Source organism: Puntigrus tetrazona, chromosome 23, assembly GCF_018831695.1.
Source record: "Puntigrus tetrazona isolate hp1 chromosome 23, ASM1883169v1, whole genome shotgun sequence".
Lineage (NCBI taxonomy): Eukaryota > Metazoa > Chordata > Actinopteri > Cypriniformes > Cyprinidae > Puntigrus > Puntigrus tetrazona.
The window spans coordinates 13232862-13251581 of record NC_056721.1 but is presented as its reverse complement, the minus strand read 5'-3'; the positions used below and the strand labels follow the sequence as shown (position 1 = coordinate 13251581).

Genomic DNA, 18720 nt, shown 5'->3' with positions numbered 1-18720 from the left:
TAACTAAAAAGAGTAGTTATTACAGGTATTTTAAAACAACCCCTTGTTCTTTGTGCTGTAATGTAAGTGCACAACAGGCAAGACTGTAAAATATTTATTGGGTATTCGAGCAAAACCTGGATGATCTCCACAGTAGGTAATAAACTTTGAGGGGTGTCTTATGTTCAATTATTAATACTACAACGGTGTGACTAGCATGTCAGGCTCGGTCATGCAGTTAAAACATCCTACAACATCCATTTCCTGTCAAGTACGGGTATTTTCATTTATTATAACATATGTGAGAAAAGGACTTAAAAGTCTTCAAAGCATTAAAAATGTCACAGAATTTCCTCCTATATCAAGCAAGCTTAAAATCAGATTTCAAGAATCATTACATTTTATGGTCAAATATTACATTATATGATATAACTGTCAAATACAATCATTCACATGTTCGTGGTCAGTAAGTTTGATTTATTTAGAAATTAGTATCTTTACTCGCAGTAAATATATGCATCTCTTTTGAAAACATAAAAACATTAAGTAGTATAACATTAAGCTTTGATAATAGGAAGTGTTTTTGAGCTTTCTGAAATATTATTTTAAATTGTAACTATTACATTTTGCAGTGCTTCTTTTGTACTGCATCTTGATTAAATCAACGCAGCCTCTTGAGAACAAGAGACTACTTTTAAAAACATTAACCCCAAACATTTAAACAGCCATGTATGTGTTTGTGTAAATAATAGTGCAAATACAAGGCGTGATAAAATTCTCCAAAATGCTTGAGATTAAAACAATAAACCTCTCCACTGTCAAAGCCGAACTCTATTGCGAAAGACGGGCTATAAAACAAGACCGTATTCTTCATCGTTTCATCTTTTCTCACACCGCCTTCATGCGCTGCTGGACAATTTAGAGTGAATAAAGCAAATCCATAAACCTGATATGAATCATAAAAACGCTATTTGTAAAATATGGCAATAGAGGATGTGAAGACAGAACAAGCCTGAGGAGGGCTGATTATTGAAGTCAGTAAAGGCTTACCTGGTTTCAGGGTTATATCCTAAGATGTAGAAGAAAGAGTCGATTCGTGCTTTGAACTCCCTGGCAGCGAATATGTCAGAAAAGTGTGAAATGTTACATTTCCCCCTGCAAAGAAATAGAGAGCAAACAAATCAGTGACGGTACAAATACAATCTCAGATTTGCGCCCAAAAAATGAATATTTGCTTTATTTGCTCACTCTTGTTTATATTCACATTTTATTGTAAGTGCACATTGAACGCTGTTCCAAAAATGCTGAAATTTTGCCTGTTTGCCTGCATTTGTGTAAATAATAATTTTTATTATGATATAGACTTCTAAGTGTGGGGAATCTCTGGGGTTCACAGCATTTCTGTATTATTAATGCCCTTTCCCTTCATCCTGCTAGACAAACAAAAGGTGACAGACACCACATGCTTTTCAAACAATGCGGAGCGAAAAACCTCTACGAAACGTGACATTTCTACAACCCCCCCCCCTCCTCTCGGCGCTTTACATTTCCAATGTCAGGCGCTATCAAAATAATAGGCATCAGTGTTTTTGCACCGGTTCGATACCTTGCTCATAAGATGAAAGGAAAGTGAGGTTTGGAGCAAGCATTACGACATGCTAGCGGAATTCATTGAGTTTATCTAAAGCCCTGTAATAAGTCAAATCAAAGGGCTCTCTGTGCAGCAGAAGTTGCAGCTAATTTGCCCTGAAATCAGTGGTTCAGGGCTGTGGCTTAGTATGCTGCCTCCAGATGGTTTCAGTTAAGAGAGAGGGAAGGAAAGGAGGGTGGAGAGAGAGAGAGAGAGAGAGAGAGAGAGAGAGGGGGAAAATACATCACATGGGTAAAGACAGACCAAGAAGGTCTGGTTTCTTGACAATAAGCATGCCTGTACTCTTTTTCCTGAGCCTCATCGCAAAAGAACGTAATTGCTTTCAGTAATGCTTTGCATGCAGAATCGCTGTGAAATGGTAGCCTGTACTGAAACGATCACTCCTGTAGTGAACTGAGAGGATCAAAATGTCTGTTTACGGCTCTTAAAGACTCCAGTCTCGCATCCCCGTATCTGCCAGAGGCTTCTTTAATGACTATAAATCAAGAGAGCTAGTGCTGGCTTCGATTCGCAATACATTTACGTATTCATTAGAGTAGTTTCACCAGTCGCCATGAATAACAACACTGTAAGAGTGCCAGCCTAAGACACGTTTAATAAACTTTGATTTAAACTTGCGGTGAAACGGCTTTAAACAATTGTGAGTTTGATTCATTTCCATTAATCAGTTCAAACTGCCCAAACGTAATTAATAATTTTTAAAAACTCAAAGCAGCTACTGTGTGTATACGGTCTCAAAAAAAACCAAAAAACATATTTCCTATCTTTAAAAATTGTAACAAAATTACATATCATTACTACCCAAGTAGATCTTATGCTAATTATATATTTAAAAAAGTAAAACATCAATAAAAAAAAAGGGTAAATGATTAAGTGCCATTAATTGCATCCAAAATAAGTTTGACTACATAATGTGTGTATTGTGTATATTTATGATGCATATTATATATATATATATATATACACACACACATCAACATTCAAAATAAAGGCTCACCTAACATGAGCATCCTGTTTATATTATGTATATATAAATACACACATGTATATTTAAGAAAAAAGTGTTATGTTTCTATATTAAAATAGAGAGACAGGGAGAGAGAGTGAGACAGAGAGGTGTATATTGAAGTTATATTGAGCACACTGAATATCGAGAGGTTTTTCTCTATTAGGTGAATTCTTATTAAGCACTTTACTGCTGTGGGTTAATTAATAAATTCCTAAGCACAGGTAAATGTAATTGTGTGTATTACCTGAGGGCAGCAGCATGATAGGTGTCCACATAGTCTGAGATGAAGAGCTCTCTGCTCTTAACCACGGGATCAGTAATAACCAGCTCGCGACCAGAGTCTGGAGAAAGAGACAGAAAGCAGACACTGAGCGTGAGAGGCATCCAGACTGCCTCTAATAAAACCGTGCACACATAATAAACGCAGGCGAGACACAAAAGAAAGCAGACAGATGCACAGACGCTCTCGCAGCTTATGAAATATGACTGCTATAGACGTACACCACAATGAAAGTATCAGTACAGCAGCTTGTGGAAACGGACAATAGAGCGAAAAAAAACAAAGCTAGGGGTTTCAATTCAATTAAAAAAAACAACAATGAAACACTAAACTATCTTTATGCTGAAGCTTTTCAGGCAAATATTTTAATCAAAGTCCCACACAGGCAGTGTTGGATTAGCATTTGTCTTCAGATGGCATCAGCACAAATAACAATGGCCGCCATGACAGACTAGTCAGTGGTGCAGCAGGTGGTGACTGCTGCTCTCCAGCAGGCTGGCAGAAACGCAAGCCTTCTTAATGCTTTATTAGAGTGTGGTGTGAATCAAAGTGCCAAAGCCCCGTCCGGGCAGAGCCCCCCGGCCTGTTATTACTGCCTGATGTGTGTATCAAGCTCAGATTTGCTGCTGATAGTCAGGAGAATGAGAGCTCCGAGGGCACATTACGCTGAAAGTTATTTGCACTTCACGGCCCTGCTGTCGCTCTTGAGGGAGCGTTACCAGGGAAACAAGGGCAGGAGGGTGGTATTTTTTTTTCTGAATCCACATTTATTTGAGATGCCGTTCTCTATGAAACCCCACAAACCAATAACCAGGGCTGGTTACATAAATGATGGCAGACGAGAAGGACCCTTCAGAAGAAGTTCTGTGTTTTTCAACTACGACACACACACACACACACACACACACACACACACACACACACGTACCGTTCTCATTGTTGCGGTCCTGCACCAGGTGCTGATAGACTGAGTCGGGTACCTCAGACTGACGGTAGTACCATTTCACATTCATTAACAGATGGTCCCGTTTGCTCTGAAAGAGAAAAATAAACATGTTAAAATAAATAGACATTGTTTGTTTGTTAACAGCGTCGCAAATTGAGCTCTTGGCAAACACGAGCCGGTGCCACAACTGGGTTTATAGTTCTAGTCGTCCTGTGCCAAGAGCCCTGGGTGGAAAAAAAGTCAATTAAAAAGGGATTGAAGGCATTTAATTCTTTAATAAAGTAAACGGCTTCGTGACCATGTGTGGGAAGGAGGTGAAGAAACAGGGATGGTGCATATTCAGGCAACTAAAAAAAAAAAAGGCTGTCTTTGTCTAGCCAAACACATCAGCTGCCGCTCCCCTCTTTTCCGCAGCTGCACTTTGAACTGTGCCACCCGCTGTCCGTCCACGGGACTGCACACAGCTCCCCTCGCCGCAGTAGCAAACAAAGACCAGCAAGGGGCACCACTGAGTCGCATCCAGACCTCCCAGAGGCGCTTCCAAGAGGGGCCAGAGAGAGGGAAGAAAAGGGCAAAGCACTGTTTTTATTCCCTGACATGAAATATTTATTATCCTCTCACACGAAGCCAACTGACCATTCAAATGGTTTAAAAGGACATTAAAGAAACCACAGCTCAGCAGACGCTGGCGACAAGACCCCCGGAGCAGCAGCCAGAAATCACAGTCATCTTTAACATGACTACAGATTACCACATTCCCCACAAAAGGCCGAGTGTGTGCCACTGCGCCAGCCTAGTGTGGAAAGAAGAAGAAGAAAAAAAAAAAAACCAGGGTGGATCACAGAGCCAAGGGTCTTTTTTATTGAAAGCCTGATTCACTTCATGTAACTCTGGCTTCTCAAAGGGGGGGCAGATGGGGGGCTGAGCTCATTGTTGAGATATTTCAAGACTCCTGCTACCTTTTTTTTTTTTTACTGAGGTCACTGGAAATCACTAGGAAGGAGCAAATGAAGTCTGCTAAAGAACGGCAAAAATGTTCTCTCTTTTCAACTTACTGACAAATCAAAGTCGAAAAAAAGAATCCAAGACTATGAATAAGAGTAATCTAGGCAAAATAAAAGCGTGCTGCCATTTCTGGTATGGTCGAGATGGTTAAAACCCAATTTAAATGAGATTAAAGGCACTCTCTCTGTAACTGGGCCACTTGTATGTGTCATCAGAGGTGTTGTCAGTGCTTATTACACCCCAGATGGGGAGACAACCTGTGCTCCTCCGGGGTATTTCAGAGCTTGGTTCAGCTCAGGACGGAGGCAGAGACAGAGACCAAAAGCAGCGTAGAGCTTGCTTAGTTCATTCCTGCCTTAATTTTATCAAAAAAAAAAAAAAAAAAAAAAAAAAAAAAAAAAAAAAAAAGAGCAAACACCTCAATAACAAATGCTTAAGATATTTGTGGGGTCCAAACGGTTCCTTATGTGCGACCTTCCCTGTCGCTGGCTCTAGAGCTGGAAATGACTGTTTCATTATCAGACCCTAATTATGTTTGCATGTTACACTGAACAGATCACTGCGCAGAATCAAATTATCAAGATAAGCACTCTGAGGCGGAGAGAGGCAGTCGAATGGAGGCAGAGGCGAGGAGCCCATTACAATTACAATGCTGAATTGATTAGTGACATTCCGCACAGCATTCCCTCCCCTCCCCGAGCAGCTCCTCATCCGGCTGATCCCAGCACAGCTTAAAGCCACCTCTCCAAACACATGACTGAATTAAGACCGCTCGAGGGGCCTGCCAGCTCACTTATAAACTGGGTCTCAGTTGGTAAAGGGAGAGATTTCCCCTCAGTCGGAGCAGCGAGACATTCCTAAGGAGAACGGAGGGGGTGGAGGTGGTCCGTGCTCTCTTCTCTCTAAAATGAAAGTGCTGCTTCCTTTGTCTGATCGTTCACCGCTAAAACAGGGCTGGGTACACTAAACAAGTAGAGTTGGGTGGCGAACTTTGTACTTTTAATGGTTGCAATCAAATTGCTTTGGTACTGTACCAAGTACAGATTCAGATAAACGAAATCAATCTGTGTCAAATTTTCGGTACACGAGGACGCATTTGGGTGCGTACCTTCTAGAGAGAGACACCCTGTGACATCAAATTTTTTTAAGTGTGGGGATTTCTAGGGCTATTAGGTTTCTATGAAAACATGGACGGGATCATATTTATTTTTTTTTGATGAATAAATCAAAAGTAGGTCTGTACCTTCATCGATATAGACTGGTGAATATTCAAATGCAAAAAGATGGCTTAAATATTAGTTCTGCATGTTCTGAATGCATGAATGGTGGAGATGCTGTTTTGTTTACTGCATACAGAGGCGCGTGGTGCTAGCAGTGATTTTCGGCCTCTGCGTCTCACTATATGATGACATCAAGACATCCAGTCAAAGTCCAGATCTGCTGTGAGAGTCTCTTCATGAAATCTTTGGTTTCCTTTAAGAAAACTAGCATCATATACTGTATACACAAATAATCTCCTCAGCAACCTGTCAAAATAAAGGCACGGTTTAAATGTAGGCTAAATTTTAAATTTCATCACTTTTTCTCTATTTCTTTGCCTTTTACTTAATGCTTTAATTTGATTATCAGAAAATAAAAATTCTATTGTCCAAATTGTTGATATTGAGAGTTTTGGACCAAAATTAATGCTTTTGTTATTGCACAAAGACTTGTGTCAGGTATCGTAACCGGTAAAAAAACTGGTGAAAATGAGAGCGGTACCCAATCTCAAGTCACAAGGTAATCCAAAAGCAAAATGAACTCTCCACCCAATCTGAATCGGTCACATTCAAGTCTCACAGGGCTGTGCGATATCTATAAAACATATGTACAGCGTGTATATAATAATACACTCCAATTCGAAAATGCATAGTGTGATGCCTGATGCCACATTGATAATATAAGCCTGACCTAAAGAGGGCAGAAGAGAGAAGTGGGAAGTGTCAGAAGCACGGGGGAGGTAGGGCGGGACGAACAGCGCGGGCAGCACTAATTACAGCACAGCCAGCCTAAGAGTCCAGTGAGAGCGCTATAAGAGGCTGAAGTTGGACTTTACGAGGTCTGGCCGGAGGGGGAACAGAGCAGGGTGGAGTCTACCAGGGGGTGTTAAGCAGACTCCACCGGCACGCCAACAGCTGGGTTTTCCACAGGGAGCTACCGGGCTAATAATAACCTGATGTGTGGCACACATCACAGAGAAAAGATGTGTGAGGACTATTCATTAGTGATGTGAGAATTAAAGAGCTGCACACAGAAGCGGGCTCTTGAGCCATGCTTGGACGCAGAACCGAGGTGGTAATGAGAGGAAAATTACACGAAGCGAATGCCTGCGCACGGCGTTTGAATTAGTCACGCTTTATTACATGCTATTGCTGAAGGTACCGACGCCGATACGGCCGCCGTGGCAGAACCTCCCACCCCTGTGACCTGACGCTGCGTGTCGCCGCCTGACATTTCGTCCGTTTTGTGTAATCACAAAACATGGCGGCAGCTGCAGCAGTGCTGGCAGGTCTTATCTGTTAACAGCAGCTCGAAGCGGTCACATGGCTCCCACATTAACAGGAGACGGTAAAACAACCGCAGCCTGGGCCCTCGTGGTCTCTTCTCACATAACCAAGCCACAGTTAAGCAAAGCCAGACCCTGGAGCTCTCCACCTAGAACGCATTAACAGGAAATGTGTGTTTATTTTCAATTTCAATGTTGTGCTTTTCTGTCATCCTGCACCAGAACTCTCTCCGGTTTCGCTAACCAAACTTGGGCTAGTGCGGAGGAACCGGGCGTTTTCGCAGTTCCTGAAGAAGGTGGTGGTGGTGGAGGTGGAAAATGGTTTCTTGAGGGCTCTGGCAGACATGAGAAAAATCCAAACGGCTTGTTCCGCCCAGTTGGTGGCATCGAGAGGGACAGATCTATGATCTACAAAACATAATATGATTAGCGAGGAGCAGGCAGACAGGAAGGGCTCACTCTCTCGCGCGTGATGGATGTGCACACCGAGACAGTTTCCGCCCATACGCTCGCTCTCTCTTTAACTGCCTCTCAGACATAGACCAGACGCGGCTCTCTCCATATACACACACACACAAGCACTTCCATCTGGACCTCAGCTCACAGCTGTATGTGCCTGAGTGACAAAGAGAGGAAAAACACACCGCTGTAAGTCCCGTGAACAAAAACGTCCCATGTGAATAAAGACATGTAGTGTGCTTTTCCTTTTTTAATAAATAAAGAAGTCTCACGCAGACTCCTTTCGGCTCGGGCGGTTGAAGGAGAGCAATTGTGCTGCCCCTGCCACTGTCAGACTGAAACTAATAATGGTAAACAAGTGCTGATGACATGTTTCTCCCCTGCAAAAGCCTGTGTACAGATTACTCCTCCGCCTGTCTACAAGAACAAATGGAGGGAGGGAGGGAGAGAGTCACAGCTGTGATGCCGGCACAGTCAGGACCTTTATGCTGCTAAACACCGGGCGCCTCTCTCTCTCCCTCTGCTGTTTAGATATTAAATCTCGACTCGCTTTGAACAAAGTCTGCCCATCTGTCAGCCACTCTCTATATTGGATTTGATGAGCATTAGGCAGTTCAAAGGGGGAGATTTTTAGTGTAACAAAACCAGGATAAAACTACAGCCCCAACCCTGAGACACAAATCCACTCATGTGAGCTCCGGTTCAAAACGTAGTGAAGCTGTCTGCCTAGGTAACATTTTTACACGTTCCCGACCCAAAGGAAACATTATGCAACCTTTCTAATACACAATTCCTGCCAAAACTTACAGCTCTGTACCAGAACCTAGTGAGCTGCCTCGCAGTCTGCGGCCTACGTAAACAGATGCCTTTTAAAGGAACCCGAACAGTGACTGCGTTGGAATGATCTACATGGATAGTTATGTATAAAAATAGTGCTCCTCAAACAAAGAGCACAAGAAAACAGGCAATGTGAGTGGAGTGGCATTATACGTGCAGAAGCTGAAACCTCAGAAATCATTCTAACGTGCTTTATTGGATGCTCAAACACTACGAAAGTTGAAACAGCTTGTTCCACTTTACATGGAATCCATGATACATTTTTTTATGATGAACGGAAAGTTCCAAAGAACAGCATTTATTTGAAAAGGAATTTATTTAAATTTATTTAAATTTAAGTTTTTAAAAGTAATTTCTCCCCTAATTCAATGCATTCTTGCGACCAATCAATAAATGAATAAATAAAAAAAGTCACTTTTATACAGCAGCATACTATAACCAATACACTGAAATATAATAACCACTATATTGGAATAAACCACTATATTTGAACATTTAAAGCATTTTATGAACAACATTAATCACGTATTGCCTTGCTTTGTCTTGACTGTATGAATCCCCTATGTATAAGACAATCCCAGAATGCACTGCAATGTACCAAAAATCTTGGCCATGTTAAGTCTCTAAATTTAGTACTGGATAAACACTTAAAACATTTAATTGTAGTACTGTGCCTAAATGTGTCTTTTATGCATTTATGTTTATTGTAGCATCATGTTATCTATGCTAAACTCTACTGGAATCGGTTGTGGTGTTCAGCAGCTCCATATGTAGACAGTACAAAGCGAAGCAGCTCAGCGGGTTTTGGAACGAAACCACCTTATCCATCTTGTGCACGTACACATGCTGGAAGCCAGAGATCTGCAGACATTATCGTACGTTCCTGTCCATTTAGCGGCGACTTGCGGCGTGCTGGGTGTACAAATAATGCTAATTAAGATCTCCCTGCTACTGCTGCATCCATTACACCAGCCTCGAAAACACAGCGACACTTAAAACACTTGACTCTCTGCGCTTCACATAATCTTCCCCTCTCTATTTCCTCGCCCCGATTCTTGATCTCGAAGGCTATTTCCTGTAGCTGGCCGTTGGGCGATATCACGTCAGGTGTGTTTGATATGAAGAGGCAGTGGCTGTGATGTGTATCACAGCGTGTGTTGGGTTGCTACACACAGCAGGTGTGACCGGCTCATATCCCTTCCCCCCTTTTCCTCTTTCAAAACAGTTTTTTCCCCTCACTCAACCCCCCACCTGGTACTCAAACACTTCAGTTACTGCCTGAATGCTGGGGGCTGGACATGAAAGAAGGGGGTGTTTCCTGAGACGTGATTGACAGCAGTCTCCTGGCAAACAATGGGTGGAAAGACGACGTTAATATTTAAACGGTTGTTATTTTATTGCCACGAACACTTTTTTTTCCTTCACGAGGCGGCACTGATGGCACAGGTCTATTGTTCTTGTAACGTTTTGTTGTGGGAGACATTAAAAGACGCGAACCGAAGCGGAGACATTCTTTCGAAATGGTTAAACAAAACAATGTATCATAAAAATGAATGCTTTTATCTGTAAGAAACAATCTGTAAAGCATGTGAGCAGACTGATAAAATACCCGCATAGTTTATAAAATAGCTAAATACAGACCACTCTTTCTTTTCCTTCAGTTGTGGTTGTTTTTGAGCGATCCAGACAATAGCAGGAAATGAAGAGCTCTGAATACAGCTATCGATAACAGGCCAAATCTGAAAGCTTTGCTGTATACACACACACACACACACACGCTTTCGAATGTCGCTGCTCAATTGACAGCGCCCAGACAAAATAAATCATATTCTACCCACGATGTGAATTTTCAGCCTGAATTGAATGTGATTGTATTATTTGGCGGTATCCAGTCACATCAAACACAATAAATAGGCATCACGCCTTTCTATTGTGTAGTCGCCATTGTCAGGACTAAAAAAAACAACATGCACTGTAAATCGTCTGATTCACAAATGACTCTCATGAGAAGGTTTTTTTTTTATTTTTTAATTAAGTGGTTGAACAGCATCAAAAACTGAGGCTTTTTTTAAAAAATTTAATTTTAATCTGCTTATTGAAAGGTAATGTTTTAATATACTGTAAATAATAAGAAGAATTGTAAAAGAAACATTATAGCATCAATATATAATTTAACAACTAAAATAATGTACGTTTAAAATAATCAAAATGTATAAAATATCTTATTTTAAATTATATATATTATAATGCTGTCAAAAGATGAATCACATCCAGAGCAAACTGTTTACATAATTTGTGTGTACACAATGTTTACATAATTTGTATATTTATTATGCATATAAGACGTACAGCATTGAATATTTTTGTTCATATCATTTACAATAATAAATCTTACATTTGCAATTAGGAACAATTTTGGAGAGTTATCATTCAGCAGCCAATACAAAGACTAATGTAACCATTGATGAATCCATTTCTCTCTCCTGCAGTGTTTTAGATTTGACCTCTTCCTTCGTCTTGGGTAACATCTCATCTAAAAGCTGACTGTGCCAGCCCTAAATGGCTGCTGACAGTGTAGATTTATGGACTGAAGCAGTGCGACTTAGAGAGGAGAATGCCTGCGAGCTCAGGGGACGCCTGAGCCGTGTTCCTGACCTCAATGGTCACCGTCGTAGTATAGAGTTACTCCATAATTCTACAGCTCTCTGACACAACCTTGTCACACGGCCGGTGAGATAATGTACTACAAGAGCACAAGCCTGGCGTACAGCCTCGCAGAAATGTGAAACATCTCAAAACATTTGAGCACAAAGGCAAAACACATGAGCCTGTGAGCTTATCCAGTCCCGAAATCTGTAGAGAGAGCGACGGCGGATCAGTCGCACAAGCAGCGGGCTCGGTTTAGCCTTGAGTCCCTGCTCATGTCTCTGCACTTCCTGAATGAAAGCAGAGAGAGAGAGACAATGCGCTGCCTTGTTAGTGCGGCCTAATGACTGGGTCGTTTCACTCGCCGGGGAGGGGAGCAGCCATGCATTCATAGATAAACACAGACAGGATCACGGTGGGGTGAAAAGGGCTGAACCACAGGCAATGGCTGCAGCACGAGTTAAATGAAGAAATAGCGTGTTTACGAGACTGACGTATGAATGAAACGCAAGCTGTGGGGCCTTTATGTTAGGGTACAGAAAACAGAGAGAGAAAAACACGCCGTGTGCCTGTGTGTGTGTGTGTGTGTTTAAATGCAAACCGTGCCTGGTTGGCTGGTTAATCCCAGCATTGAGGCTGCAGCATGGGCCGCTGAGCAGTGCCGGGTGTGATGGAGCGCGGTAATGGAAGGCAGGAAATGAGAAGTCTTGGTTAAGCCACGGCTAATCGATCAGTGTGTTCGGGCTGGAGCGAGCCAAGCTGATGCAGGGAAAGCGGCTTGAGGTAACAGACGCTGTGCAAACCCTTCCGCTGCTGTACTCTGACACAATGCTCTTTGTTCTGCTCTGGCTCTAATTGCGTTGCTGACTCACTTGGGTTCTGATTATTTGATTGGGCTGATTACAGCGTTCATCTTTCATTGGCCAGTGTGCATGTGGCTCGGTGTTCGTGAATTGAGTACAAGAGCGGGTTTTGTACATAAGTGAAGCTGTTTGGGTTGATGCGAGAAAGAGAGAGACTGATTTAACTCTGCCATCTCCCCCGCTGACTCGGCTAACTGCAGCTGACGGAAATATTTATAAAAAGTCTAGCTCAGTTCCAAAAACAGTGTGCCTACCTAGATCACGTTTTAAAAGGAACCACTCGCCCAGAAGACATGAAGAACTGGTGTGTTTAGAGCGTCCTGAGATCTAATCCAGTCCCCTTTATACTCCCATTTCACTTCCTGTACTACTTTCCTACCAAAGCATGAAAAAGACCTTAAAAAAATAAAAATAAATAAATAAATCAAAGTCTTTAACATTGACAAAAAAAAAGTCAAACTGTTTGGAATGACATAAGTGTGAGCAGATGATAAAAATAATAACTTTTGGATAACTGTTCCTTTAAGCAATCAAGTAAATCTCATTATAACAGCTGTTCTAAAACCGAGACAGCAGCCTCATGCCACCTTCTAAGGCAGCTTGTTTTCTTAACATTTTTAGGCAGCATGTTTACTTCAGCAGAAATGATGACCTCCAGAATGCATTGCAAAAAGCTCCGTGTTCAAAATCTTTTAACTACATCATACCAAACCAATGATAGACTAAAAATAATAAAAACTAAAAGAACGAATGAAAGACTGAATATGAGCTTCCATATTAGTTGGATGCTACCTTAAAAGGCAACAATACAGCTCACTAGATTTGGAATAAAGCTATCATTTTTAAAACTAAAAAGATAAAGAAAGCGAGAGAGGCAAGACAAGAAAAAAAATGCTGATCCTTACAAGTCCTGACTGCCTGACAATGATACTCAGCAGGAAGTAGTCTTTACCAAGTACACTCCACTGGAAGAAGAAAAATCAAGGCAGGACAAGAGCACAATTCCCACCCTCACTTGTGATTCACCACACACTCCTTTCACCCAGCATCCCCTTGCACTCGGTTTTCTTTCAAACATCAACCTCTGCAAATATTTAGTTCCTAATACCTCTCGCATAAAGGAGCCAAAGCATTACACAGGCTGGCAAAGGGACAGCTCCGCATACTGATCCAGCTCACGCGTCCTAAGAGGTGGGCGAGCGTTCAACCATCTAGAAGGACCGTGGCATGAGGTCCTTAGGATGAGTCGGGGAGCCTGTGTGTGTCTGTGGACAGACGGTAAACTAACCGGCCTGCGACATGCCAGCTGGAGCCCCGCCCTCTGGCTCCACGGACGGCACGGTACCCGGTGGCGAGAGAAATTACCGCTGACAAATATTCATACAAACACAGCAAAGATACGGGGAAATACATGTGAATGACAACGCACTTCCTCATGTAGACAGACAGGCACAGGCGAGGCCTCATTCCCTATACATTTAGATTTTAATGAGCATGTGTGCGCGGCTGAAACAGCTCCCTACGGAGCGGAGGGGGAGAAATAAAGAGGAGCGCCACAGGAAGCTGCTTATCTGTGCTCCAGACTGTCAATCTGCCACAGGAGCCCTGCACTACAGGCATGAGGAGAGATCATCTGCCTCCTCCAATCCCTCCGTCCTCTTTAATTACACACGCGCTCCACGTACAAACACACACACACGCGTTGTTTTGCGCATGCGCACAACTTCCAGGAAACAATGCGGATCTCCTTGTCGAGTCTGGCACACAGGCTTCGACTCTGCGTCAAGGAGAAGAGGAGATGAATATCTCTCGCAGGGATGAGGAGGACACAGGCAGCTGGAGTTCAAGGGTCACGGCTAACACTCAGCCCACGGTTGCACTCCCAGCATGCCATCTTTCAGCTGTATTTCAACCCTTACTACACACTCACACTCACACACACACACATCTACCAGCAGCCACCAAGTCGGTTCTTTGTTATAGAGTGCCTACACAGTCCTGCCAGATAAGAGCTGAGGTCAATCTAATTAGATGTAATGGGCGGCAGCGGGCGCACACACACACACACACACACACTGAGGCCGGCGTGTAACCGCGCAGACGATTTCCCATGCACTAAAATGTGAGCATATGGTCGGGGGAGGGCTGCAGAGACATCAGCCATTTGACATTTTCATCAAGCACCGTAGTACACTCAGAGTAAACTGATATCTCAATTGGCAGAGCGAGGTATCGGCCTCCACCGCCGAACTAATGTCAAATCGAGCTGCCGCAGAAGACGCACCACCGGACTAGATTAGAACAAAAAGAAGAAAAGAAACGTCTGCGTGTGTTAACGTCTGCTGAGATGAAGGACGACCCAAAGTGAGGCTGACAGCTAAATGTGGTCTTCAGTCTATGAACGTGTGTGTGTGGATGTTTGAGGGGGGGGTGTGGTTATTGATGGCACCCGGCTCAGCATCATTAGTGCAGCGGTCGGTAAATTATCCCTCCAGCCTTTAGCACGAGGTCCGCCCACTCGCACACGCCAGCCAACGAGCTTCCAGCTGGATGATTGACAGCCAAGAGCAGCCAGTGGCAGAAAGGCAGGGAGCGTCGGTGAGGTGATAAAGCGCTATCAGAGCCGTTTTGTGTATGATGACTGAAAAGCACTGTTTGTCTGCAAGCCTGCTGAGATTTACAACCATTTGCACTGCCCCTCCCTGCATTTGTTTTCTTTCGTGCTGTATTTTTTCCCATCCTCCCTTTCTCTCTCTCTCTCTCTCTCTCTGGCTGCGTAGAGTGCTGTGTGCACAGAGGACATTTTCCAGCCCACTGTGATGATATTGATTGCAGAGCCTCCCCTGATTGCAGCCCTAAAGTATTGACCAGCCGGCTCTCCTAGAAGCAAACAAACACGCATGCATCACACACGAAGTGTGTGTGTGAGTGATTACACGCTGTCAAGCCCCACGTCGAAACGCTCCACAAGGAGAGTGTAAAAGCCCAGAGCTCCTGCTCTCTTGTGCTCATTGGGTCCAGTGACAGCTAGTGGGCATGAGTTTCTGCTGTTTTTCTTATTACCCCTTTTACTTTTGCAACAATTTTACCCTTTTTAAATGGACTGCATTCGAGGGGGAGCCATCAAAAAAGCAGCACTGAGTTAGAAATTCTCATTCTGATCACTCATCTAATCCAGCTCACAGTCTCTCCACAATGAGCCTGATCTAACAGCTCACACTCTACCCTAATGCACCAGCACTGCCATTACCCATAATTCCACAATACAGCTCTGCTGCTCTCTAATTACACCAGCATTTCTGTGCGATTTCCTCGAAAAACAAAAAAAAAAAGTATGTGCTCACACCAGGTCTCCTGCATATGGGTGGTTGACATGCATTAAGAAAAACACTCACTTTATCATTCATCATTTTAAAGCATGAAATGTACAAATACTTCCTTTTTACCATATTTCTGAGCATGCACAATAAAATGAAATCTTGTTTTATCTATAAATACATTTAAATAAACATGGTTTTACCAAAAGTGCATTGGCTGTCTCGCCACCGTTTCGCAAAACACTTCACAATCCAATCAATTTCCAATAGACAAATTTAAATTCTATCCTTCATTACTCCTCAGGAAATTATTTCACATTTCTCTCTACAATCCATCACATTATGGAGCTAAAACGGTTTGTGACTTAAAATGCATTCAGATGTGTTCTGATGTAAGAGATCTCGCTTAGCCAGGAAGAACGGCAACACCTCTTAAAAATTAAGGATGTCAAGAGCTGTCAGTGATTGCCTTTGCCGCATGAAAGGCATGACGTGATATTAAATATGGTGACTGGCAGGATTTGTATGCTAGAGTGTGTATAAATCGGTCACGTTATAGAATAAAAAGCTGATATTCACTAAGAATATGTGCGACTGCATGATATAATTCTCACGTCTTGCCTGTAATTCTTTAAATTTTCATGCTTAAATGTCAACCTCCCACACACAGTTCTCTAATGGCTGTCGGTAAGAGCGGTTTGACAGCGCCGGCTTAAGATCGTTACAGTGTGTCGATGCCCCCGATCACGAGACTGCAGCGCGCAAACCACTTCCACTCGCTCCTCTCTCTATATTCTCCTTCTCCTCTGTAAACCTTTATATACACTAAATCCCTTCCATCCATCCTGCCATGGTGGGAAAGAGAGACTTAAAAAAAAAGAAGAGAAAAGGCAAGGTTGAAGCCATAAACCCCTGATATTACGTGTTCTCTGGCTACCACTTGGCATTTAAATGCCATTTGTGGCGGCAAACAGTTCACACTTAATTACAGCGGGCAGGCAGCTGTAGCGGCCAGCCTTTCCACGCCGAAGCAAGCTGGGCAGCCAGCACTAGCCCTTTCAACTTCCCATGCCGCTAAAAGAGACCTCACCTTTTAAATACTAAATTGGCCCGCTGTTCAGAACATCTCAGCGAGGGTTTCCCGGCTTCTGAGATGTTGGCCAGCGCCTCGGTTCTTCAAACACTTCACCATCAGCCTGTCCTGCTGCCCCAGCGGTGCCTATAATCAATTGGCCTTTATACAGCACCATGAGCTCTGCCTTTGCTTCAGTGTGACACACACACACACACACACACACACACAGAGATAGAGGCCTCCCCTGCGCTCTGAACCTGCTTGGATGATGTGTTGCACAGATGTTACAAAGGCGTCTCTGCCACTATCACTCTGAGCCGACCTTGGAAAGGGAAACTAAAAAGATTTCAAAAATATTTAAAAGCTGCTGCATAAAAACGACAGCAGTTTACAAACATAGGCAACTCGCAAAAATGCCACAGAATTAATTAAGATCTATTCCGGACACACCAAGTGCCTTGAATAAAAGTAACTCATCTCAGTGTTTTCACTACTTTTGTCTATCATTATAATGAAGAAACACTTTATCAACAGAACTCTGGTCTAAATATGTATTTTTTTACTACGCAGTCATATAAATAAACGGATTAATGTGGAACAAATCTTAAGCAGCCTACAAATTAACAGGAGCTCTGCCAAACATCTTATAAAGCAATACATGACATGGAGCTTACAAATTTCACTATACAATATCAAAACTAGACTGCGATTAAACTCAGGATTTCATGCAGTGACATAAAACCCATCGCAACCAGCCTGAGAAATGTCCAAAATCCCAAATGTTTTTTGGTCCATTCAGCAAAATATATTCTTAAAATATATGTAACCCTGGAGCACAAAACCAGTCGTAAGGTTCAATTATTAGAAATTAGGATTCATACATTATCTGAAAGCTGAATATATAAGCTTTCCATTGATGTATGTTTGTTAAAATGGGTCAGCATTTGGTAGAGATACAACCATTTGAATGTCTGGAATCTAATGATGCAAAAAAATATATATATAATAAAAATAGAATGAGAAAATGACCTTTAAAATTGATCAAAAGTTCTCAGCAATGATGACTAATCAAAAAATTACGTTCTGATATTTACAGCAGGGAATTTACAACATATCTTCATGAAACACAATCTTTACTTAATATCATAATGATTTTTGGCATAAAAAAAAAATTATAATTTTGACCCATACAATGTATGTTTGGCTATGGCTACAAAAATACCACAGCGACTTAAGGTTTCATGGTCCAGGGTCGCATATTTTAAATTAGTTAAAAAAAAATGTCCTGGAACTTCCTCTATATCAGCAACTAATCCAGATCTTGCATTGTGTTTTGCATTTCCTAACATGTGACCAACCATAGCCTTCTGGTTCCAAATACAAATCAGGCCAGAGGAACAGACAGTTCAAGACCAAAGAGGCAGAAGAAACACTTCACCTGTGAGAGCCGAACTGAGGACGGATATTCTGTCGGAGCATCATGTGGCTGTGCAGCTAACGTATTTCTGAGTGGCACTGGGAACGTTGGAGAGCATATGTGTCAAACCAGGAAAACACACAGAGACAGACTGGGGTCTTAATCTGTCTCTTCTAGTCACACATACACACTCCATATCACCTTCCAGGCAGGTCTACACATTAAATCAGCCCATTTCATCTTTAGTGGTAGGGAAGAGTTTTGTGCATCTCCTCGACAGCATGGCTCAGCCTCGGACATGTGTGTCCGGTGCACGGAGGACATTATAAATGGAGAGCATGGCCTCGTCTTGGAGCATGCCCACAGGCGCACATTTATCAGTACCACCAGGCAGCGGCAGAGCCTTTTCAAAGATAGAGATGGAGAAAGAAAAAAGAAAACAAACATTCCCAACATGTAAGTGTGCAGAAAATGATCTGGTGCTCTTTCTTTCTATCTCATTACTTTTTCTTAAAGCTATAAAGAGCTATTCTGCTACAAAAGGCTGAGGCATAACGGCAATCTATAAATGGGATGTTAAGTTCAATAGCCCAAGGTTAGAGGCTGAGAGAGCCAGAGCGCTTCATTGCACTCTGCATTGTTCTTTCCAGAGCGCAGATGAGTCTGGTCTCAGTGCACGGCTGTAGTATCA

At 42.6% G+C, this 18720-nt stretch overlaps 1 protein-coding gene across 4 annotated transcripts in view; it reads right to left on the bottom strand.

Moving 5' to 3' along the window:
- The window catches only part of rerea (arginine-glutamic acid dipeptide (RE) repeats a), a 137170-nt gene that overhangs the window by 33293 nt on the left and 85157 nt on the right, over window positions 1-18720 (bottom strand). For all 4 annotated transcript variants that reach the window (XM_043224413.1, XM_043224412.1, XM_043224414.1 and 1 more), the window contains 3 exons: window positions 3848-3953; window positions 2884-2980; window positions 1030-1134 (listed from right to left, as the gene is read on the bottom strand). In XM_043224413.1, the coding sequence (XP_043080348.1) occupies window positions 1030-1134; window positions 2884-2980; window positions 3848-3953 (308 nt within the window). The remainder of the gene's footprint in view (window positions 1-1029; window positions 1135-2883; window positions 2981-3847; window positions 3954-18720) is intronic.